General features: G+C 38.4%; 1 protein-coding gene across 1 annotated transcript in view; it reads left to right on the forward strand.

The window, feature by feature from the left end:
• Nucleotides 1-24,986, forward strand: part of LOC136884557 (uncharacterized) — a 55,298-nt gene extending 30,312 nt beyond the window's left edge. The window contains exons 5-8 of the mRNA XM_067156813.2: nucleotides 4,205-4,331; nucleotides 10,498-10,924; nucleotides 19,185-19,522; nucleotides 24,548-24,986. Of these exons, the coding sequence (XP_067012914.2) occupies nucleotides 4,205-4,331; nucleotides 10,498-10,924; nucleotides 19,185-19,522; nucleotides 24,548-24,746 (1,091 nt within the window). The 3' untranslated portion in view covers nucleotides 24,747-24,986. The remainder of the gene's footprint in view (nucleotides 1-4,204; nucleotides 4,332-10,497; nucleotides 10,925-19,184; nucleotides 19,523-24,547) is intronic.
• Nucleotides 24,987-25,260: the final 274 nt, after the last annotated feature.

Here is a 25,260-nt window from a genome sequence, read left to right on the forward strand (position 1 = left end):
CTAAAGCTGCTATACAAAGCAGTTAATGGTCTGTTTAGGTCTCCAGATTTAGCTTCCTTATTCCCCCTCCACGTCCCATCCCGTAATACCAGAATGAAGACCCTATTCCATACTCCTTACTCCCGGCTTTCTCTCACCCAAAGGTCCCTTTCGGTACGTATTCCAGCAATGTTTAATACATTATCTATCAACAACAACCTAGATCTCTTCGTAACGTTTCCTTCCTTCTGTCATGATATTTATCACATAACTTAATTTTCCTTCTTGTTCTTTCCCGTTCTGCTTCTGTATTTACTGTAAATGTATTCTTCTTTGTTAATAACGTTGTTTATGTAAATATGTATTATATAGAATTGTACAGTTTTCATTGTGTATATTTGTGTCCTTTTTAAATATTTATATATCTTTAATTTTAAATTTATATCTGTTGTACATAGCTCAGATTGTTGTAATTCGGTGTTATGCTTTTTCTGATCCTGAATAAATAAATAAATAAATAAATAAATAAATAAATAAATAAAAATCTGTCTGAGATATTATGTTATTGTTAATTGTGGAATTTTGAGGGGCATTAATGATGTTTGTCATGAATTTGTTTTTTCAAATGATATTTGTAATCCTATTTTGACCGTCTGTTACTGTAATTCTCTTATTTGTTCTTGAGCATTATCTAATGAGTCTGTAACTAGCGCCATGTCATCAGCGAAAGCTAAACAATCTATTATTTTATTTGGATTTCTTCCTAGTTGAACACCTTTAGTATTGATGGCTTTCCTCCATTCTCGAACTACCTTCTCTAATGCACAATTGAAGAGTAGAGGCGACAAACCATCTCTGTGTCATACACCTGATCTCATTTCAAATGGTTTTGAGAAATATCCCAAAAATTTTACTTTGGATGTTGTGTTTGTTAATGTTGTTTTAATTATTTCAATTGTTTTCTTATCAAATCCAAATTCCTTTAAAATATCAAATAGAGTATTTCTATCAATTAAACCCTAGGCTTTTTTAAAGTCTACAAAAGTGATTACAAATTTAGAGTTTCAGATCTTCCTCATAGCTATTGTATTCTTTAGATTTAAAATTTGTTCTGAACATGACCTTCCCTTTCTAAATCCTGCTTGATACTCTCCTAATTGTGGGTCTAGTATTTCTTCAGCTCTTTTTAAGAGTACCTTGGACAAAATCGTGTATGTAATTTGTAAAAGGGAAATTGTCTTATAGTTGTTAGGGTCTGATTTATTCCCCTTTTTGTTCAGAGGATGTATTAATGTTGATGTCCATCCTGCTGGTAAAGTGCCTGTTCAGATTTGTTTGATTTCTGTTAAACCTTGTATCATATTGTCACTAGAGTATTTCCACAATACAGCAACTATATTATCTTCCCCAGGTGCTTTATTATTTTTAAGTTCCCTTATGATTTCTTTGAACTCCTCTTTTGTTGGTGGTTTTGAGTCTGGTTGTATTGTTGTTGTATTATCACAATTAGATTTCTCTTCTGGTGGATCGCTGTTATATAGTTCTTTGAATTATTCTGCAAGTATCCTACAATTTTTGGTGTTATTATAACCAATTTTCTGTGTTTTTGGATCTCTGAAATGTAAACTCGGTGGTGTGTGTTTTCTTACGCTGTTTTTGAATGCTTTGTAAAAGTCTCTTGAGTTCTGTTTGAAGTCCAATTCCATTGTCGTTAGTTGGTCTTTCATATGTTATATTTTGATCTTTTTGAGGCCTTTTGATGCAAGCTTCCTGGCTTCAATACAGGTGCTTCTATTTTTAATATTTTTGTTTGCATTTCATATTGAACCCTTTTGGAGGTCCATAAAGGATACCTACCTTCCTTACCTATCAGCAATTAGCATGAGATCTGTCTCTTGTGCCGTTAATGGGTTCGTCACTTGCTTCGGTAAGAGATGGGTTTCAGTATTTCTAATCTATCTACCAAATGAAAGATCAAATTTAAGAAATTATGGTTTATTTAAGCAATATTTTAATGAGGAAAATTCAGAAATCAACATTATAATTCAAACTTATCCAGTCAACACAACACTAGTTACAACGCAGAGGAGAGGTATACTGGTTTGAGGAGCTTTGACTTAACTGCCTAATGGGCATCCTTACTAGAAACCATTGTCACAAGTTAAGAGTGAGGAAAGAAATTCTGGAAATCCTTAAATTCAGCTTCCATGTGAGACTACATGTACTATCATAATGATTCGTGATGGTCCAGCCCTCGTAACACAAACTCTGGACTCTTGGTATAATTAAGGCAGTCCAATTGGTATGTGCCACACAGTGGTTGTACGGCATGGACCCTTAATTGAATCGATGTGACCTGTGACTGTCATGGACTGATATCTAACCTAATTTACTTTAAAGTCATTGTGGATGGTGACTGCAAGGAAAGTGATGCTAGAATGGCATATGGCCTTAATCTAAGTCACTGAGGTTGATGACCCCATGACCATCCAATTTTCTAAGCTGAAGGCTTAACATAATTGTTACATTGGTTGATGACCAAGGTTTCCACTTTACTAATCCCAGCACATTTAATGCTCAATCAATCAAAGTCAAAAAATACAATAACAATGTTCACAGTACTTTGTGACAATAAAATCCATTGCATTCGGACAAGTCCCCTTGAGCATTACATTAATAATTGAACTTTCCCAGCAAAATAAACTAAGATTTCCAGAATACATCGTCAAGTTATTTACTTGGCTTTAAGTTATTTCACAAATACGGTTTCCACTGAGTTTAATAATTTAATAAATTTAAAATGATTTTATAAATCCTAATTAACAACAAATTCTATCTCCGTGGACGAATGGTTTCTTTAACAAGTCCCTACTCAAATTTATTTATGCTTTTTTTAATAATGTTTATCGTCGCTTGATATCGTGCAGCTAGAAAAAATTTACGTATCATTTATTTCTAGTATTATATCTTGTTTCATGACATCCCACCATAACAAAACAATAAGCTAAATTGTACAAGATCCACCTTTTAAATACAAGATATGTTGTTGATTAAAATTACAACCTCATTCATTAAATGGTACCGGTTTCAACATGCATGGATGTCATCAGCCAAATAGGGTTATTATACAAAGATACACATTAAAGTTTAAACACACAAAATTGACCCTCATAATTAAACTACCTATAAGAAGTTAAAATAGAAAGCATGCTAAATGTCCACGTTTGAATGTGTAATTAGTACAAGATTGACAACTTGTTAATCACGAATAAAATAAAAAGCTGAGGCTGAGAAGCCTCATAGAAATAAGTTTGAAGTCTTTGACAGTCTTAAAATTTTTAGATTTGGGTGCTTTGTACAGCATTGGCATAAACGTATGTAGAGAAATGTATGCTAAGTGCAGTGCAGTAATGTTAAATACGTTGGAAGAAGTGGATGATGTTCCTCTGTGATCGTAAAAACAATACTAAGTCAGTAGATTATACATATAAAAACCATCTTCGTAAATACGATGTTATGTCGTATTTTTGGGGAGCGAGTGGACCTTGTGACCGGAACTGTTTGTTGAAGAAGTTAAAATATTCTCGATCCAATGCGGGCCTGTAGTATGAAAGATAAAAACGAATTAAACTCGGATGGTGGAAATGAGGAAAGAAAGTAAAGCTTTATGAAGAGACTCACCTTTTGGTTGGCTGGCTGTACACTGGTAATAGATTTTCCGTGGTAGGCCAGCATATACACGATGCTAAGCACAAATTTTACAGAATAGACCAGGATATTGAGATCCTTGACACACTTAGCAAGGGCCCTCTTTTAGATACTACCGAAAGCTGCTACATTCACTTAGACCAATTTTGTAATTCAAACTTTAATTTAAATGGCATCTCTGAGAAACTAGAAAATCCTGTTTGACATTCTCATTGCAGTGTTTAATATGTTCCTGAAACTAGCTCACAGATAGGACGTAACTCTTTGACGCGATACCCCCTCCTACCTCCAAAACCCCCTGATCCCGCCTCGTTTATCACCCCTCCCCCTACCTAATACACTCCACCCTCTCCCCTTGCTTCCCCACTCGGTCCACACGACTCCCTTGCCAGTTCTTCAACTCGACTCCACCTATTATGAAATACCAAATAGTATATCATCAACTCCAGTACTCTTTAGTATGAATTGTGGGAAAAGTTGACCATAGGTTTAAAATTGATGTGATTTCATTGTTTAGGTGTACCTTCTCCAATAGTAGAGGAGCCAAGCCTAACTGTTCCTCTCTGTAAGAGGAGTGTGACTTTCGTTACTCCTGTAGCCAATACCCCAGGGAATTGTTACACTCCTGAACCAGAAGTTCTCAGGTAAACAAATTCTCTTCTCAAAACAATTGTTCAACAATCAACTTTTTTTTGTGTATTGTATGTATTTCTTTCAAACAAAATATTGATAAAAATGTGAGCTTCATCTCTTTCCCACCTGGCTGACACAATCGTGCAGGTTAGTTTTTAAAAACCTGGCTTTTGCTATGTCTACTTGGATTGCAGTGATTGTGTGGGTCTCGCTGAGAGTATTTCTATTGTATCAGTTGCTGTGGTTGGCCAACAGGCGCCAGGCCTAGAATTTGTCGTCGCAAAATTGGAACCAAACTCTCTGTGTAAAGACAAACTTGCAAGTCCAGTATTCTTCAGCATGCAACCTGCAGGAAAAAGTGAGACGTAAACTTTTACCTGTGCCACTCAAAGAAAAGCAACTGCTTCAAAATGTTCGACGCACAAGTGTAATGTTGAGAAATTACCTATGAACAAAGTAAGCAGCACATCTGACTGAATTGTTTCCTTGTAAATTGCTCCAATTATGTCAATAATTTCAGTTCTTTGTATTTCCTTCCCAAATAATTTGTTACAAGCCATTTGAAATATTCTACTTTTTAGAACATGTATAGCAGAAATGATTTTTAAGTAATTCTTCCGTTTTCCATACCTTGTTACTATCACTATTCCAAAGAATATTCAGCTTAAAAGGGCTAAAAAAACAGGTGAAACGAAAAATCTTGCATCGTGATTCAAGAGAAGAACTTATATTTCTCATTTTATTACAAGAAGAGTGCATGTCATTTTCTTTAAGTATTCTTGTAGGATAGATACTTCGTACCTGTCAACTTTTCCGATTTAGGCAGGAGAGTCCCAAATTCGGACAGTTTTTCCCGCCTCCCGATTGTTCTATTATTTCTCTCAATTTTAGCTCTTTTTTTTTTTTTAATTAACTTCATATATTCGTTTTCAAATTCTGCCATTTCAGTTTTGTACGCCAGTGGCCGGAAGTCCTTCACTCATTGGCCGCTTTCAAATGAAATATCGACGTATATTGTTGGAGGAATTTGAGACGTTTATTGAAACCTGTATATCGGGATTGTCAATCTCTCGTTCTTGCGTGCTATGTTCATATTTATTCACATCAGTCTAATAGATTCTAGAGACTAGTCGCTAGATTTAGTCTTCTTTTAGTAATTTAGTGACAGAATTTCATAGTTAGCAATTAGTGACTTCTAGAGATTTTAGGAGCCATTTGGAGACAATTCTGACAAATTTGAATTTATTACTTGATAAAAATAACATTGCATTTCACATAATCATGTGGGCGTCTGGTGTAGTAAAATAATCTATGCATTTTCTAAGTAATGGTATCAGAAGTGTATGACAGATTCACATGTGTGGTGCATGAGTTCATACTATCTTCGGAAGTCTTATCAGAGACCGATCATCTCACTCGCATACTTCCTGTGAGGGAATAGAGATGTCATTTTTAGCCTTGTAGCCTTGTATAGCAAAAGTCAGGTTTTGAGATAAGTGTTATAATACACCCATGTTCATAAGAAACATAACACCTTGAAAGACTAGAGATAGGAAGTTCATATTCACAGGTCATGTTCAATAGTATGCTCTGCAGAAACGATTAGCATTTCAGTCACCTAAGTTCAGCATGTGTCCTGTTGTCTAGTAGGCACTAGATCCTCCATGGGTACTGACAACTTGTTCCATGCGTGATGGCATGGACGTGAATAAGGTGCAAATAGCGTCCTGGAGTATAGCCATCCATGCTGCGTTCACCTGGTTCCACAGTTCATCTTTGGTGGTTGGCATTGGGTCACAGCGCCGTACCATATCAATTTTCGATTGGCATCAAGTCTGGTGATCGGGCGGGCCAGGGCAACAGTCTGACATCCTGTAGCAAGAAGGGGGCATGCGTTCGTGCAGCAACACGTGGGCGCACATAGTCCTGCGTCTGGGGTGTCGTGCACAAAAGGTATGGCTACAGATCGCAGCATGTCATTCACATAGGTCAAACTGATCACAGTGCCCTGGACACGCACCAGCTGTGATTTGTGGTTGTACCCAATAGCACCCCACACCATAAGGCCGTGAGTTGGCGCTGTATGCCGTGTGTGAATGCAGTAAATGTGATGCCTCTCCCCCGTCTGCAGCGAACCAAAATGCGGCCATTATTTTCAAACAAACTGAACCTGGATTCATCTGAAAACACTGTGTGCTGCCATTTCTGTCCCCAGTTCCGCCGTTCCATACACCATTGTAGTCTAGCATGTTTATGCACATTAGTCAAAGGTAGGTGGAGAAGTGGACGACGCGCTGGTAACCCAGATAGTAATAAACGGCGATGGACTGTGACTCCTGATAGTACGATGTGTTATTCTGTTGCGCCAGAGCCGAGGAGGACACAGATCTGTCCTGCAATGCCATTCGGACAAGGTGTCAATCTCCTCGGGGAGTTGGTCTGGGTGGTGCGATCAGACCCATCTTAAAGTGATAAAAATCATTTTTGTCCGTATTGAAAGTTTCATGAAGTGTATAGGAAATATTTAAAATTTATTTCCACCTATTCATTACAATACAAGATGTTGGCATTTCAGTTAAAACATTTTTCAAATGTGAGACATGTTTCGCCTCTTGTTGTGAAGCATCTTCAGTCAGTGATCAAACCATTAAACATTACGGGCAAATATACGCTAACGTCAATAACAATTGCCCAGCATTTGGAATGTTTTTCCTTTACATTTAAATATTCATCCATGTAATCTTTTTTCATATCCATGTATTATATATTAGCATGTTATTTTACTTATACTTCAAACTCTGACAATGGCTTTAATCCATCAATTGTCACTTGTAATTATACGATACCTCCATTTTTAAATATATCATCCAAGAATCTACTATTTTAATATCATTTAAATGTATTTTATATTTTCAATGAAATGATTTTATATGCCTTCCACTATGTATTTAAAATCTAATATTGACTAAGGCTTCAAGCCATCATCTGTACTACTGTACCATCTAATGACATCCTATTCATCAAGTGAACTACACGATTTTATCATTATATAAGATTTTTAGTTATTTTATGAACAATTTTTATAATAACTGTAAAATGTTTGGAAATGTTGTCTGACAAAGATAATTAGGTTTTGATTAGTGACTGAAGATGCCTCACAACAAGAGGCGAAACATGTCTCACATTTAAAAAATGTTTTAACTTAAATGCCAACATCTTGTATTGTATTGAATAGGTGGAAATAAATATTAAATATTTCCTATATACTTTCAGACCCTTCTTGTTGTGATCTACGGCCTTCTGTGAACCATTCTGTACACACCCGTTGCACTGCCGACACACTTTGTCCCACAGGAGCAGCAATTTTCCAGATGGATGGATGGATGAATCCCGTTCTCTCATATCAATAATGCTCCCTCTTTCAAACTTAACTCATTTGATGGTACGGTTCTCGCACACGTCTGCGAGGCATCCTGCAAGTCTTCTGAAGTCACTGATCCATTACCCTCGGTTTATAGCGACAACGAGAGCCGCAGGCACATTTTACCAGTCGGTGGTGGTGTGCCGAGAAATTGATGTGGACCTTGAACCTGAGGGCCGACATGGTTCAAATGCTAATTATTTCTTCAGAACATACTAGTGCACATGTCCTCTAAATATGAACTTCCTATCTCTATAATTTCAAGGTGTTATGGCTTTTATGAACATGAGTGTATATAATACCAATATAAATGGTCCGTTATTGGACATTATAAATTTTCCAGTATACTCATTCCTGCTTGCCAGCGTTTTGCCCCTGTGTGCTAAGTTGGGATCATCAGTTGGTACTTAGCACACCCACCAAGAGGCATGCCTAATGCATACCGTGGAGGCCACTGCGTAGGCTACTTGGAGCCACAGGCAATGGCAATGCATTATGAGAGACTTTCTCATTACCAAAAATTGATGCCTGCTTGGCCATCAGATGATATAGATGTTATTCCCATAGGGATTTACTCATTCGGGACCAATATTTCAGGTTCCCTATGGGAATAAACATCTATATCATGAAAATATATAGCATAGTACTCGTGTATTGTGCAAGACATGTAGAATAAGCAATTTTGACCAATTGTATCTCCTGATTTTCATTTCATAATCTCCCAGTTTTTGATTTTGTAAAGTTGGCAAGTATGCTACTTAACAATTTTAACAAAACTTCTAGAACAGTAGATTCAGTTCACCCTAGACCATATTCAGTGGATGTATTCATGCAGAAAGAATGAACAAAACTATCTGAATTTTGTTACCACTTGAGGACGAGAGAGAACTTTTTTTACTCTGTAGTGAATGTAGATTTAGTGGGAGGGTAAAATAAGTTGGAAGAAGCAAAGATTGTTTTAGTAAACCAATAATGATAGCCCAGAATGTTGATAGCAATCAATGCCGTCTCACGAATGTCGGTATTGTCAGCAAGACTCGATAATAAGTAAATTACAACACCTATTTTAAAAGAAGTATCCAATCAGTGAATGAAAAGGACAAAGAGAAGACGGGTTATGGAACATGCACTATTTTCAAGCCAGGAATTGAATTTTGACTTGCCCTGTAATGTTGACTGTAACTGGCAAATGCCAAGTTTGTGTGTTGTTTCTCTGCAGACTTTGGTAGTATAAATTAGTCTTAAAGAGTTGGCACTGGTGCTAGATTCATATATACTAGCGAGGTTGCCAATTCCTTCATTCTGGCCTACAATGGATGTTTTTAAGGAGCTTTATTATTGTTAAGCCTCCCAGGTCTTTGATGGAGAACATTGTTCAATATAGCTAAGGTAAAGGAATATAAATAGGAGAAACAAAATTACTGGTCAGTGTGAGAAGAGCAAGCAACTGAAAGAGGACACAAGGACAAAGTTGAAAATGTGAAAGAACAAGGATGATCTCCCTCCTCTTCATACACTATAGTCTTCAAAGAGATAAGTGTTCTCCTGATCCATCTCTTTTCAGTCCCCGTTGAGCTTGTTCCTGTTTCATGCTGCCTTTGAAGGGCCGAGTACAACATTCATTGAGGTGCCATTTTCACAGATAGGCCTACTCGGTCTTGATTATGGAAGTGTAGGATAAGAAGAATGCCCGATAAATTTACAAAAAGATAAAGATGAATGCATGTGGTAAAAAACTAGGAACAGTGGACAAAAGTTCAAAAAGGAACCCAATAGTTCAATATAATATTTGTTTATTCTTTCCCATTACTTAAAAAATCAAATCAGAGTGGGAAGAGAAGGTAAAACTTGACAATACAAAACATTGTCTTGTGTTCCTAGTCTCTTCAAGCTTATATTCCTATATCTCCTCCTTTGTCCAGTATTTATCTACTTTTCTTCTATTCCTACACTTTCCACACTAAGATTGAAGCTCTATCATGACCCCGAAAGAGCGTTGATGCCCTCTCTTCTGGAGAAAGTGGGGAGAGTCTGATCGTATCAGGGGTTAAGAAGAAATTGATACAGAAGAACTGGGATTCGTGAAGCAAGAACCTATTTATTTCAAGACAGTAGTGAATGAAGATGTGAAGAATTGTTCTCGAAAGCAAATTCTTCATGAAATGTTAGTGTTACCTAAGAGTTAACTTCTTTTATATGGCAAAACTCCAAAAGATATATCTATAATATGGACTGTGAAATCATCAGTCTAAAATAAAAAAAGAATATATTATGTATTTCTACCAGCCGCAGCTTGAGAACAAACAAGTGAAAATCTAAAAGATGTATGTTCTGTCATTAAAATATATTTATCTACAAAAGTGAACATGAAATTAGGGTTAGAGTAATTTGTTACTGTGCACTGAATTCTGCATTTACTAACCAATAGCATATTGGGGTGGCAAAGGGTGGGAAATGCAGAATTGTGTTTGCCTTTATTTTATTGCAAAAAGGCTGTAGAAGCACCACCTTCCTCAGCCTCACTTTCATATTGTTAACTGGTAGTCCTTTTAAATGCATTGCACCCATTTTCATCAATATGTGGCTTGATATCAGTTATAACTTAAAATATGCCATCTTCATTCAGCAAACTATAGTTTACCACTAAATGTTTTAGTCAGACACAGCTGCAGTGGACCCTGGCTGGGATTTAATATGTTAATTGTTACAATTAGACATTTTGAGGAATGGTAATTTGTGTACTAAAACTGTTTCAGGAAGAGGCTGGTGAACTGGTTATCAAAACATGGTAAATCTCTTGATAACTATCATCATCTGAACTGGTTTGGCATCGATGCTAAATCCATGAGCCAGCCACATTTCAGTCTCCCCAGACCACGAACGCCGATGCTATCAGAAGTATCGTCTACAACTCCAGAGACTCCTGTGAACGAAACTATGACTTTGGAATCGGCAAGCGAGTCATCTCGTGAAACCCAAATGGAGACGGAAGCTGTGTCATCCAGACAGAGGTCTCCATTAGCTGCCATTTCTCTGAACGAAACTGTTACATCCTCCACTCTGCACTCTACACCACAGTTGGATGTGGTGAAGTCCACTGAAAGCGAAGAGAAAGAAAATGTTGGTACTAAAGAATTATTCATTCCTGAGGTACTTGGAGACCTGTACAAATTGATCCAACTGGTAAGTTTTCTATTGATATTCTTAATTGTGATAAAGAGGACCTGATGTTTGGTTACTTTTTTTGTGGCTAAATGCAGTAAAACTCATATCATCCAAAGTAATTGGGCCTGTGGTCTTTTTGGATTCGTGAATGTTCAGATTATCCTTTCAAAGAAATATACAGCTACAGTATTAACAACCACAAGGTAACGTAGCTTAGTGACGAGACAGAGGAGCTAGCATAGTGTCTCTTTGAGTGAAAGTGTCATAGTTGTCACACTTAAATATAAATGCTGCAAATGCTGTTGAATTGGCATTACACTATGTAGAACAGCAGACTTCTGCCACACTAACCGACACAATGTCTGTGGTGCTGGCGCAAGTTGCTGTGCAGTTTAGGTCACATGGCTATCAGCTTGCATTCGGGAGGCAGTGAGATCGAATCCCTCTCTTGGCAGCCCTGAAGATGGTTTTTTCGTGGTTTCCCATGTTTACACCAGGCAAATGCTGGGGCTGTACCTTGAGGCCACGGTTGCTTCCATCCCACTCCTAGCCCTTTCCTATCCCATCATGACCTGTGTCGATGCGACATAAAGCAGATCGGTGGGTGGAAGGTCTTTAACTATAAGTAGATTACTGAGTTTTCTGTTACTAAGATTTCTAGTTCATGCAAAAATTACTGTGTGTTCACACAACTGAGAAATGGTAAAACATGGAGGTGAAGTGTTGGTGAAGAAAATGCACGCGATAATTAAAAAGTTATGGGAAACAGGTACAATGCTGGAGGACTGGACACTAGCAAATATATGTCCTATACATAAGAAGGGGTCACGCATGCAATGCAAGAATTATCGAGGTATATCCTTACTGAGTATAGTATACAAAATCCTCTCTACAGCCATAACAAAGAGAGTTAGTAATAGAGCAGAAAGAAATATAGGGGAGTACCAAGCTGGTTTCAGACCTGGAAGATTGACGATGGGCCATATTTTCACCATGAGAATGACTCTGGAAAAGACATATGAATACAACGTTCGACTAGGGCATCTTTTTATAGATTTTAAACAAGCCTATGGCAAAGTTAAGAGATCGACATTGTGGGAAACAATGAAGGAGTTTAAATTCCCACAGAAGTTAATGAAATTGACAAAGATAACCCTGGAGAACAGCAGAAGTCAGGTAAAAGTGCAGGGAAGTCTGTCAAGATCTTTCAGAACTGAAGAAGGCCTAAGGCAGGGAGACCCCTTATCACCAGTGTTATTTAATCTAGTGTTGGAGAAAGCTGTAAGATCAGTAACTACTAATCCGGTTGGTAATATTTACAATAGACTGATCCAGATTTTGGCTTATGCAGATGATGTGGTGATATCTGCTAGAAGTAACGAGGCACTTACAACTGCCTTGAGGGAGCTGAAAGATGCGGCTGGGTCCTTGGGCTTGGAGATAAGCGAGGCTAAATCTAAATATATGGTAACGGAGTGAAATGGAAGGAACACTGAAAAACTCCAAGTGGATGGTTACACCTTTGAAGCAGTAGATAGCTTCACATATCTTGGCTCAGTAATAACATCAAAAAATAAAGTTGAGACAGATATTGTAAATCGAATTAAGGCTGCCAACAGATCCTACAGGGCACTGTATCCCCTTCTGAGAAGTAAAGACTTAAGCAGGAAATTAAAAACTGACACTCTACAAAACAATAATTAAACCAGTGCTTATGTATGGGAGGGAGGCATGGGTATTGACATAGGCCACAGAGAGGAGATTAAATGTGTGGGAAAGGAAAGTACTGAGGAAAATATTTGGACCAGTGAAGGAGGGAGATTTATGGAGAATCAGAACAAATGAAGAAATAAGATTATTGTATAAGGAGCTGGACTTGGTGACATCAATCAAAATGAGACTAATTGGATGGCTGGGGCATGTACAACGGATGGAGGAGGGAAGACTTCCAAGGAAAGCACCGACAGGACACCCTGGGAGCAGGAGAAGGAGAGGTCGGCCCTGGATGAGATGGCAGGAGGATGTGGAGACTGATCTGAGGACCGCTAGAGTCAGGAGGTGGCGTAGGCGTGCTGAAGACCGGGACGACTGGAGAGCTGTGGTCAAGGAGGCCAAGGTCCTTCAAGGACTGTAGAGCCATGGAGTAAGTAAGTTCACACAACTGTGGAAGTTAACAAAATGAACAGGATTAACAATATTGGTAAACATAGCATTACAAAATACACTAAAACCTCGTTAAGGCGTTTCAGCAAGGGACAACCGAAATGAAAGTATTAAGCGAGAAAACAGATGCTAGTAGAAGCCTTTTATTTTGGAGCAGCGGGTTATAAAACATTATTTTCTGGTCACACTCTTAGACAATGAATTGGAGGTTACACTCAATCGCATTCAAATCAGGAGGAATGACTTTGACTGCCATTATGAAAAATGAAGTCGAAGGTTTAAAGATAAAAATTTCATGATGTTCCGTATTGAACTGTATCACAATTAAATTTAAATAACAAATAACGTAGTTCAACCTATTCAATACAAGTAAATAAGAAATGTAGTGTTACATTCTTTTTTAATTATAACCAGAAGTGGTACTGGTTTCGACCCCAGTCTGGGTCATCATCAGCCGAATAAAAATGCAAAAACAATGCATAGGTAAATAAGAAATTAAAGGATGCGTCTTTCATAAAAACAGTTTAAGAAGCAATATAAGATAATGGGGATTAGCACTGCATGATTTTAAATAGTAAAATCTAGAAGTAGGTCGGTCACTTGTATGAAGTAAAGCGCAATCTTCTGAATAGTAGCACAAGACACGCAGCAAAGTTCGGCACTGTGTCTCAAAATGTTTACAAGAAGAGGTGAACAGTTAAGTGAACCAGCCTGCATATATTATCAGGCGTGAAGTCACAACACAATTTAATAAATATGAAGTCCCATAATTGTGTAGAAGTTGAAGATTGAAGCAAGTCGAAGGATCAGAGTCGAAACTCAAAGATGAGAGTTAAACATTTGCGACCTCTGCACGCTTAAAGATGCAGATGCCAGTCCAGTTTATTAACAAGGAATTTCATGACTTTTTCCGTATCCATAAATAGGCTATAACAAGACAACTATGCACCCTGCCAGTCAATTTCACACGATTGTGCTCCTCGTGCAACAAAACTTCACTGTAAAACTCAACAAAAAATACATTTATTTCTGAATGGAATGCAAAATAAAAGCACAAAAAGGCTCACTTTTTCCGTAAACACACAACTGTGGCGACGGCTCTTACCCGAGTTGTAAATCATGTTTCTTTCACAAGGGATGACAAATAACATTTTCAGGGCTAGGAATAATGTGATCGTACTTGTAAGCAGTAATAGCAAAAATTTGTGATGCAATAGGTATGTTTATATGCTCCTAATCCAGATATAGACTACCATATCATGCAACAAATATTTGCTTTGATAAAAGGAGAAACAGATATGTTTATGGCATTTTTCGATCGATTAATAGTTATTTCAGTGAAAATCCACAGCCTATTTCCAGCCATTCGACAGGTCAGGAATGGAATGAATGAAGCCTCCATCTAGCAGCGAGGGTAGAAATTGCGCTGTTTGCCGAAAACTGTTACACTCCTCTGCGGCAGTGATTAATTACTGACAAATGAAATGTTGGAGAGTGTTGCTGGAATAAAAGATGACAGGTAAAACCGGAGTACTCGGAGAAAAACCTGTCCCGCCTCCGCTTTGTCCAGCACAAATCTCACATGAGTGACCAGGATTTGTCTCAGAACCCACCAGTGAGAAGCCGGTACACTGCCGCATGAACCATGGAGGCTCTGCAATTAATTTCAGTAATAATTAAAACAGATGCGGAGATCACTAGCTGAATCACCCAGGTTATAACCATAACATCCAGACTTAGTTGTGGAAATCGCTAACTAGGGATGAAGAACAGAGTGTGGACGTGCAAACTACTGACAGTAAATACTAAAATATGGGTCTACAGTGAATGTGTCCTCAGTTCGCTTCTTTACAGCAGCAAGAGCAAGATCGGGAGTACCCTTGTCAGATAAGAGAAAATAATGTACAGCTTTGCTGTCTTAGGCAGGTCTTCCAGAACTCGTCCAGAGACAAAGTACCAAACACTGAAGTTCTACAGCATTCAGGGATCTCCAGTTTGTATGCTTACTCAGTCACAGATGACTCTTATAGCTGGGCCATGGAAGACTGACTAATGGACCCTGAGCGAATGCTTTACGGAGAATTGCTTTAGGGTACAAGGCCATTTAACATCATCGCTTCAGAGATTTCTGTAACACATGATATGAGCCAGTCTGATATTCAACTTTTGTCTCAGCAGGTGCTGCCATCAACTGAGACACTTTGCATTTGGCTGTGAGAAATGAGGAGCAGAGAAGAAACTGAACGAAGACCCGAAGGCAAAAAGAGCCAGATGGTGGGAGTGAGAGGCTTCTTCTACAGCTCCCTCATCCTTAACAGATCATAACTACAGAAGGGATTATCTCTCTAGGGTTTCCCTCTTCAGTCACTTAAAACACTGCAGAAACGGAATCAGATTGCTGTACCATGGACAAACATGCCTTCTATGATTAATAACAATATCCAAACTTCCAATTACTAACTCATTTTGTTTAAAACATATTCTGTGTTAGTTTGGACTGAAACTTCAGGATGGGTAGAAAAGTAAAATCTATTCTCGATCTCGTTCGGTCCAGAGAGGCCCAAGGCGACCTCTACTGTCTGCTGTCGACTATTTTGCGACAAGCAGGAGATACCGTGGATGTATTTCCCACCCCCAACCCACATGGCAGAGGGAGCAGTTGCACTTAGGTCATTGTTTATATTCTTCGTGTTACTATCCTTTCCTAATCTTCCATCTTTGGTATACACATAGCCGGGCTGAGTGGCTAAGACTGTTAAGGCGCTGGCCTTCCAAGCCCAAGCTGGCTGAATCCAGCGTCTTTGAAGGTGCTCAGATACATCAGCCCTGTGTCATTAACTTTACCGGTGCCGGACTGAGTGGCTCAGTCCGGTGGTATTTAATGGTGCCCAAATAAGTCATCCTCATGTTGGTAGCCTTACTGGCATACAAAAGAACTCGTGCGGGACTAAAGTAGTTTGTGGGATAAGGCCAATAATATTATTTGATTTCTCGGCACGCTAAAATATCCTGCGGGCAAAATCGCGGCATCTCCGGGAACCGTTAAAGTATTCAGTGAGACGTAAAGCCAGCAATATTATTATTAATCTTATTGGCTTTATATCCCACTAACTGCTATTACGGTTTTCGGAGACGCCGAGGTTGCAGAATTTTGTCATGCATGAATTTTTACGGGCCGTAAATCTAGTGACATGAGGCTGACTGACATATCTGAGCACCTTCAAACACTACCAGACTGAGCCAGGATCAATCCTCTGAGAAGGCCAACGCTTCCACCGTCTGAACCATTCAGCCCAACTATTATTATTATTATTATTATTATTATTATTATTATTATTATTATTATTATTATTATTGTACCGGGCGGTACACCTCCACGCCGCTAATTTAAAATTTGCGCCAGTTGAAACTCCTCTGCTGGAGGAAGTCTGAACTTTATATACGCTACTAATTCGCTACCTTCTCAAAAGATGTCACCACGTGGAAAGTTTTGAGTTTGAGACTGTGTCATTTTTGATGTGTTTTTGTTTTGCTTGAAGTAAGAAGTGTGAACTTTCTCTTCTAGAGGACACTACTGAAGATCAACAATAGTGCACCCTAGTGCGAAGTCAAAGAACTATTTTGTTGGAGACATTTTTATTTCAAATGTTTGTCTTTGCTAAATTTTTTTTCAGTTATTGTTTAAGTTGGCTGTATACCCCTCTCTTTCCCCTTGTTTTGCATTTAACCAATCCCGAATTTCTGTTATTAATTTCTGACCAATCGTAGGTATCTTCCCCCAACTTGGATATGTTTCTGTACCCTAGCCAATAAAGAGTTTGTGGGAGGGTGTTCTTATTCCCCTAACGCCTAGAACCTTCCGCGAGAGGATATAAACTGCTGATTTTAGGGTCTCCAGGCCACTTCAGTTCCATCTTTCAGTGTATTAAGTACATAGCAGGAGGCGGGAAGCGCCTCTTTCCTCGGCAACGGTCAACAACAAGGTAATGGCCGATTAATAACTTCTTTCTTTGCTTGCTCAGCAGTTTAACTCTCGGGGCGGGTTCTAAGCGTTCCACCATGTAACCTTTTCCTAAATGTAACTACTCTTTTCATATATTCTCTTTTAAAGCTACATACTGGGATAGAGAGTGCTAACCCTCTCGAGCTCCCACTCATATTGTTTTGAGGTGAACTTATTTTTCTCAACCTATTCTCGTTAACGTTAAACAAATTGTTCTCTTCTTAAGTCACCTCTTTAGTATGGGATTAGCCCTGGTATTATCGGCCTAGTGCCAAGTAGGTCTTAATCAAAGTGTATTAGGAGTGCAAGTTCGCCTCCTCTCAAATTGTTACCTTAGAGGTCATTTAATTAACCTTCTTTTTATTTTATAGACCTCAGTAGATTGGGTATTTTATCCCTGTGTTTATGTCCGTTGAGGACAACTTGAAGGTGGAGTTTGGTGTGGCCTGGGAGAGGCTTAAATTTGAGAGCGAGTGGCTCTTTTGAAAATTGAGTGTTGTATGCCTCGTGGAGGCTTTTCAGTGTAATTTGGAGCTAGGGCTCCTAGGCATGAATGGGGTTTTCTGCCCCTCTGTTGAAACTTGTGTTTGGAGGTAAAACTGAGCTGTTTGCCCAGGCATTGTGTTTTCAGGGCTCGAAGCCCAAATCCTGTAAATATTGTAACTACCCTTTGACTTGCTACTTTGTACCTGCCATGCTTGTTATTTCTTTGTCTTTGAAAAGAAAATATAACCTGGTTAAATTTTAATTAATTTTACTTTAGTAGCTTGAGACCCGTTCACCACCCCGCACCTTCTTTCACGCATACCTACCACTAAAACACGGTAACAATTATTATTATTATTATTATTATTATTATTATTATTATTATTATTATTATTGAAATGCACATAAAAGGAATTATCAGCAAAACTTACAAGATCGTGTGATTAAGCTTCATTGAGGCAAGTGTAAGGGAGGAACTGAGGTGGAGAATATTATAAACAAGCAAATTTATTTACGTGATGAAATTTGAAAACTTGCATTAAAATGGAATTTCACTCTGCTGCAGATGGTTTTACAGCCCACTAACTAATTTTACGGATTCCATAGACGCCGAGGTACAGTAATTTTATCTCGCAGGCCTTTGCTTTAAATTATTCATTCCTTTAAATACTTCAACATTCAAACATGAATGTTGTGAAAATGATTGCAGATACAAACATATGGGAACAGTGGCATGGGGGGGGGTAGTCGAAATGAGGAGATAAAAGCTATGTCGCGTATCAACTTGATAAAGATGGGTATATTAACAGACTTCGGTGGTGGGGTCTTGTGACGTAAATGAAGAACAGTCACCTGGGAGAAGAATGGGCTTGGATATTAGGTAGAGAAGCAGAGGAAGACAAAAGTGATAATGGTTAGGTTCAATTTTTAAAGATGATTTATAACTGTTCGGTTCTTCACTCTGTCAAAAAACTAATTTTCCGTGCGGTTAGGAGCGTGCAGCTGTGAGCTCGCATCCGGGAGATAGTGCGTTCGAACCCCACTGTCGGCAGCCCTGAAAATGGTTTTCCGTGGTTTCCCATTTTCACACCAGGCAAATGCTGGAGCTGTACCTTAATTAAGGCCACGGCCGCTTCCTTCCCATTCCTAGCCCTTTCCTATCCCATCGTCGCCATAAGACCTATCTGTGTTGGTGCGACGTAAAGCAACTAGCCAAAAAAAAAAATGAATTTTGAATAATGAACAAGAAAACATATGGTGACAGTGTTATCAACTTAATTAAAATAGGATGACTTGTTTTGTTCTTGAAATATCATCAGATTCAATGTGATTCGATACAATAAACAGGAAGAGGACAAGAACAAGCTCAAAAGGTCAATAATAAACATAAACTCCACATTTTCACATGCTGCAGTCTTCACACAAAAGGATCTTTTTGAATATCACAAGGATCTAGTATACTATAGTAAGTGAAATAATAAAACAGATTTGTGAATTGTAGCACAGTCAGTGTTTTAACATGACGATTGCAGTTCCCTTCCTGACCCGTCATTGTGTTTGTCCTATTTTTAGTTTTATATACTTCATCTTAAAGATAGGCTATAGAGATAATAATTCTTGTTACAGGGCTACCCGAGAGATCAGTGTGATGAGTGGCTCGTTCTGATCCGACGAGCCAACAAAGGTATTACCAATATGCCTCAGTATTGGGAGTGTTTAGCTGCTCTTGAAGAAGCTCGTGGGGACTTCAGTGCTGCCATTGACTGTTATGGAAGAGCAGTGGTCCGTGGAGCAGAAACTACACAGATCGAAGCCTCGCTGGAAGTCTTGTGGGATAAATTCAGTGCTCTTAATGTGACTAACACTCCAAAGAAAACTCCTTCAAAAAGAAAGACTCTTGATCCCAAACAAGTGTTCACGTCTTCCATCATAAAATTTGCTCTTCAACAAAGAGCAGTTAAGAGGTGAGCAGCAAGCCTTGTAAAAGGATGGTTATTCAGTTTTAGATCCCATTTAAACAATGATTACCACCATTAGTTAACTTTGTCTAAAATCTGAAGTGTGTATGGTATTTAAAGCCAGTCCTGTGGTGTGGAGGAGAAAGCCCTGAGCATCCAGGTTTGATTTCCAGTCATTGAAGTGATTTTAACCCTTTCCACTCAGGAATTTGATGTAGTCTGATGGTGCATTCTTCCAGTTCTATTCCTTGTGTTGAACATAGACCACAACTGCCTTTACATACCTGTAGCATGGAATAGGAATGGCTCTTTTGAAAACTCCATGATTTAGTGCATAGAAAACGTACAAATGTACTGGATGATTCAACAGGTTGTGCAGGAACTGAAGTACTTCATAGAGATCAGAGAGAATAACCTTCCAAATAGTAACTTGTAGTTTATGACAATACCCTACGTCAGGGAGAAAGCCTGGGAATGTCATCTTTTGTAACCGCCATTCAAGTGTTCATTGTCTAACTGCACCTTGTGTACAAACGACTATCACTTCATTGTCAGTCCTGAATGTTTTAGGAATGTAGAGCATTTTGGAGAAAATAACTATTATCCATTGCTGTGTTCCTTACATTCCCCTGCTTGCCCTGATGTAGGGTTTCATCCTAGATTATACATTCCTATGATCTGCATTCAGGGATGTCACCCAGGTGGCAGATTCCCTATGAGTTGTTTACCTGAACGTTTCTCAAATGTTTTTGTGCTGGGAAATTTATCAAACATTTCTATGATAAATTATACCAGTCCCTTTGTGGAGTAACAACACTGTGTTTATTACAAGCTAATCCTTTTATTAACAATCCCCGGAGTCTACCTAAACACATACATACACGTTACAACAACCGCTAGATAACGTGTGGTATCGCCTTGAGTCCTTCACACCCTTACATTTTATCCTATAAATGAATATTTGCCCCAGTTTGTCCTCTTGAATTCATCTTCATATTATGATCCTTCTTTACTTTAAAAGCTCTGTGCAGTATAACGTCATTCGCAAATTGCCTTACCTGCGATTCCAGTTAAGGGGGATATGGGTTCGAACCTCGCTAATTGCTGCACTCAATCTGCTGAAATCAAAAAGTATTAAAGATATCCACTTCAAACTTGGAACATGTAATCACCATGTTGATTAGAAGTTCTGTACATTGTGATACCTTTCAAAATATTAGCCTCTGTTTGATCCTCACTACATACAAAGGGAAATGATGTTAGAGGATGGATCATTATCTCATTGATCTTCATTGACACTCTCATGCATTTTAGCATTCAGCCAGCAAACCTCTGCGAATTAACCAAGTGCTTCCATAATCCTCCATTTGTAACTGGCTCTCTAGCTTCTTTTAGTTGCATACCTCTTAAAACTTTGTCTCCCTCTATGTCTCTTGGTTAAGAAATTGTTTTCAGTGTTATTTAAGAATATGTTTGCTATCATTCCTGATAACTAGTCCAGGGTTAACCCTTCCATTTGACGGTTGATTTTTGTTGGTGAATGCAAATCTGCTTCGGTTTAAGACTGTTCTTATTGGGTTATACACAATTTTCTATATGGGTCAGAAAAGATACCAAACATACGAAAACACATTAAAATCGGTATGAAACAGCAATCGATTTGTTTTTCACAGATGTTTCCCAAACAGCGGCTTACTCATTAGCACGGTATTTTCTAATTCCAATAGCCTGAACACACACATTCTTAAAAATTGTAATAGCATCACTGCAGAGGCTTGTGGCAAACATTTCCATTTTCTTACTTCGAATGGCATCACCTAACCTAGGTTTACGTGCACGAGTTATGAAAACACATTTCAAGCTCCCTGTAATGATTAACCTTTTCACAATAAATTTCCATGGGAACAGCCTATGAAGTTAGTTATGCACACTACCGTACTTGCGGAGAAGTATAACATTCCTATTTTATTTCGGTACCTAGTATTAAAATTAGGGAGTATTTTGAGGATACATGCAAAAAGGAGGTCCCTCATCCACCTCTACCTACAGCTGATCCCATTCACGGCCCAGTGCCCACTATCACCACGGAAGTGTCCACTGCCATAAAAACTGTTTCATCTAACCAGTGTGGCTTTGTTAAAAACAACAGAACAACAGATGCCATCCATGCACTTTGTCTATTGATGGAAAGACACCATGAGAAAGACTTGGCCTTTTGTTATTTGGAAAAGGTGTTCGACACAGTACCGCATGATCTCATTTGACTGGCAATGAAACTATACAGTGTATGTGAAGCCTATGTCAATTGGGTGAAACTTCTGTACCAAAAGACCACAAGTTGAGTACGGTGTGCAGCAGGAATGTCCGATACCTTCCAAATCAATCTTGGTGTCCATCAAGGATCAGCCTTGTCCCCACTGCTCTTCATACTCTGCATGAACGCCATCACTAGCGACATCCAGTCCAGGCATCCATAGACATTATTATATGTGGACGATGTCATGTTAGCTAACGAGACACGCGATGGCCTAGACCAGCAAGATGCGTCTTGAAGAATTTGGGATGCATTTAAATCTGAAGAAGACAGAGTACCTGGAATGCGGTGACCAAACTGATGCCACAATCACTGTGGGTGGGGTTCAACTTAATAAAGTGCCCTAGTTCAAATACCTTGGGTCATGCATTACCTCAGGCTGCAGTACGATTTCTGATGTCAAGACAAAAGTTAGCGCCGCACGGATGAAATGGTGTCAAGTTACTGGAGTCCTGTGTGATAAAATTCCATTGCATCTAAAATCTTATGTTTATTGCACAGTGATTAGACCGGTGGCCCTTTATGGATCTGAATGTTGGCCTACAACATCGAAGCACGAACAGGCACTTCATGCAATGGAAATGAAGATGCTGCAGTGGTCCAATTGCTTGACTCAACTAGACCACATCAGGAATGATGCTGTGCGAAAGAAAGTCAAGACTGCCGCAATCACAGAGGAAATGCATGAATCACGTCTGTGATGGTATGGGCATGTACTCTGTAGCAGTGAAACCTCTGCTGCAAAGACTGCCGTTCAACTGAAAGTGGAGTGTTGTCGAACTTGAGGACGACCTCAAACACACTGGCTGGATAGGGTGAGAGATAACAAGCGGCTCACCAAACTCAGCCCTCGCGACGCTACAGATCGATTGAAGTGGGGGAAACATTGCAAGAAGGCAGACCCCACAAAAATGGGAAAATGCAAAGATGATGAATCATTCACTTCAGCCTTTGTTTCTAAGGAGTTAACAACTGCTGTCAGTGCACTTATTGCAAAAACATGTTCTCCCAATGTTTGTTTGCACTAGTCCACAAGTTGGGGGGCATCATTAATAAACGTCAAAATCACCTTTGAATGTCTGGGAAAGCTCGCTCGTGCAGGTAGTGAGTAATCGGTAAGGAAGACAATCGATCGCATTCAGTGTAAATGCTGGAGTAGAGGGTATGAATATTGATAACGAAAAAACGAACACACCCAAATTTGTCCATAATGCACAGATTAATATGGGAATTTTCAAAGGACATAATAATATTGTCATTACAACGGAGTTCTATTCTAATGTACTACAATGGCCGCGGTCGAATTTGTATCTGAGTAACATCTCACTAGTGCCCTAAGCGCCCACGCTCTAAATTCTTCTTTTGCCTTGAATCATCCTTCGCAAGCTTATGACATCTTTTTCTTAGGTTCTTAATGTCCCATAACCATAATGAATAGAAATACAGTAAATACTTGAGAATTTTAACATTTCCTCATGCTAAATACGGGCTTAGCCCTAACGTGAATTACGTTAAATAAAATTTAAAATTGCATTGCTCTTATGGAATAATTTTCAGGACTTCAAATTTGTTCCTTCAAATTCAGGGTTACATTAGAGGTCATGCAAAATCGGGGTTGTACTGTATGTATTTAATAATAATCTTAAAAACACTCCTAAACCAAACCATAGTCCTAATGGGTCTTGACCTACCAAGTGACTGCTGCTCAGCAATTTATTGTTCAGCTGGGTTCTGAAAATAACCTAGGCGGGTTAATCTGATGATAGTGCAAAGTACATGTATTTATTTGTTTGTTTGTTTGTTTGTTTGTTTGTTTGTTTGTTTGTTTGTTTGTTTATTTGTTTGTTTGTTTGTTTATGTATTTATTTATGTATTTATTTATTTATTTATTTTCAAAGAGCACTCTGAGCCAAAGCTATTTATGGCACAATACAGGTCTCTTTCTTAAACAGCAAGTGCAGTTTATCACAAGAGTAATGTACAGTAGGAAGTTGTAACTACAGTACAGTGTGTAGGGTAGATATCTCCTTGTTTTATGCTGTCACTGTGTAAATAATGTGTGATAGTGCAATTTATGTTAAATCAGGCGAAGGTTTGAGGAAAAGTTATGCTTTCTATTGAAAACCTGATTTAAGGTTTAAAAAAATATCAGGTCCCTGTAAAAACCCTAAATGGGGTTCTACTGTATTTCACTATTGTGATGTTAACAAAATTGTTCATGGATTTTTTTCCCAGATATTCCGGTTTCCTGTATTGAGCAGTTTTTCCCCGTGCTCCTTCCATAAACGGAGAATCGAGGTTCCACTGTAGTACCATGCTGTACACTCATTCATTATAGGAATACTCTTGTTGTTTCACTGTAATTTATATTGATTAAATAAGGTGTTACCCAGTCGGTGATACTTTTAATATACTGTAGACCCTTCAGTTGTTATTCATGTAATGAAATAGACTTCTGCTCCAATTTTTAGATTTCTTAACCCTAATTTAGTGGCCACCTATACTAACAGCCTTTCTTAAGGTCGACTGGTGGCTGCTTGAGGCAGGTCTCTGTGGATAGAGACTTTTTTTGGGACATAAATGTATGATAAAAATACCATTATGCTTAATCTCTACTTCCTCCTAACAGTATGACCTGGTTTAAATTCTAATTTCTTTCTGTATGTTGCTGAGAACAGTCTCTTTTATTATAAAAGGAACTATCTGACATATTCTAGGTTGAGCTCTGACCTTGGTGTGGAAGCTGTGTCCTGTAACTACATTGTTACTCCTGTCCGACGCAGCACGAGGAAATCCACGTGCCAGTTTAAATCAACCCCAACTTCTCAAGTTTTTAGTAAGTTAGAAGAAATAGCCCCCGGAGTTCTTCAGGCGATGATGTTCCAGAAGAATGTAGCCTTAGAGCCTCGAGAATGAAGAGTGTTGGTATCCACCAGAGTTGACAATCCTGAAAGGGGTGCAGGAAGAATTTATTTCGTTCAGTGTTGTGTGACATGAATTCTTTTTCTCTGATTTCATAGCTTCCATCCATTGTTTCACAGGAACCTTTGTGTTTCTCTTTTAATTCCTTATTGAAGATCCCTACTGTAACATCTTATATTCTCACAGCATGTCTATATTCCTGAAGTATGTATTGCTGTAACAAGTTTTTTGTTTTATACCCCTTCATAATGGAAATATTATTGGGAAGAATATACTGTCATTATTTCATTGAGAATTAGAAATCTTTTGATATCTGGCACACCTTTAATATATTTAAGGCTAGAATGTTACCTTTTTTGTAAATAGATATTAACATTTTATAATGTAAATATAATATATTGAGAAATATCATATTTTTATAGTATGCATTGAATGTATCTGATAATCAGGTGAAAACAAATATTTTAATAAAATTTGTGTATGACACTAAATGAATGCCAATGTATGC

Source organism: Anabrus simplex, chromosome 12 (assembly GCF_040414725.1).
Source record: "Anabrus simplex isolate iqAnaSimp1 chromosome 12, ASM4041472v1, whole genome shotgun sequence".
In the NCBI taxonomy this organism is placed as follows: Eukaryota; Metazoa; Arthropoda; class Insecta; order Orthoptera; family Tettigoniidae; genus Anabrus; species Anabrus simplex.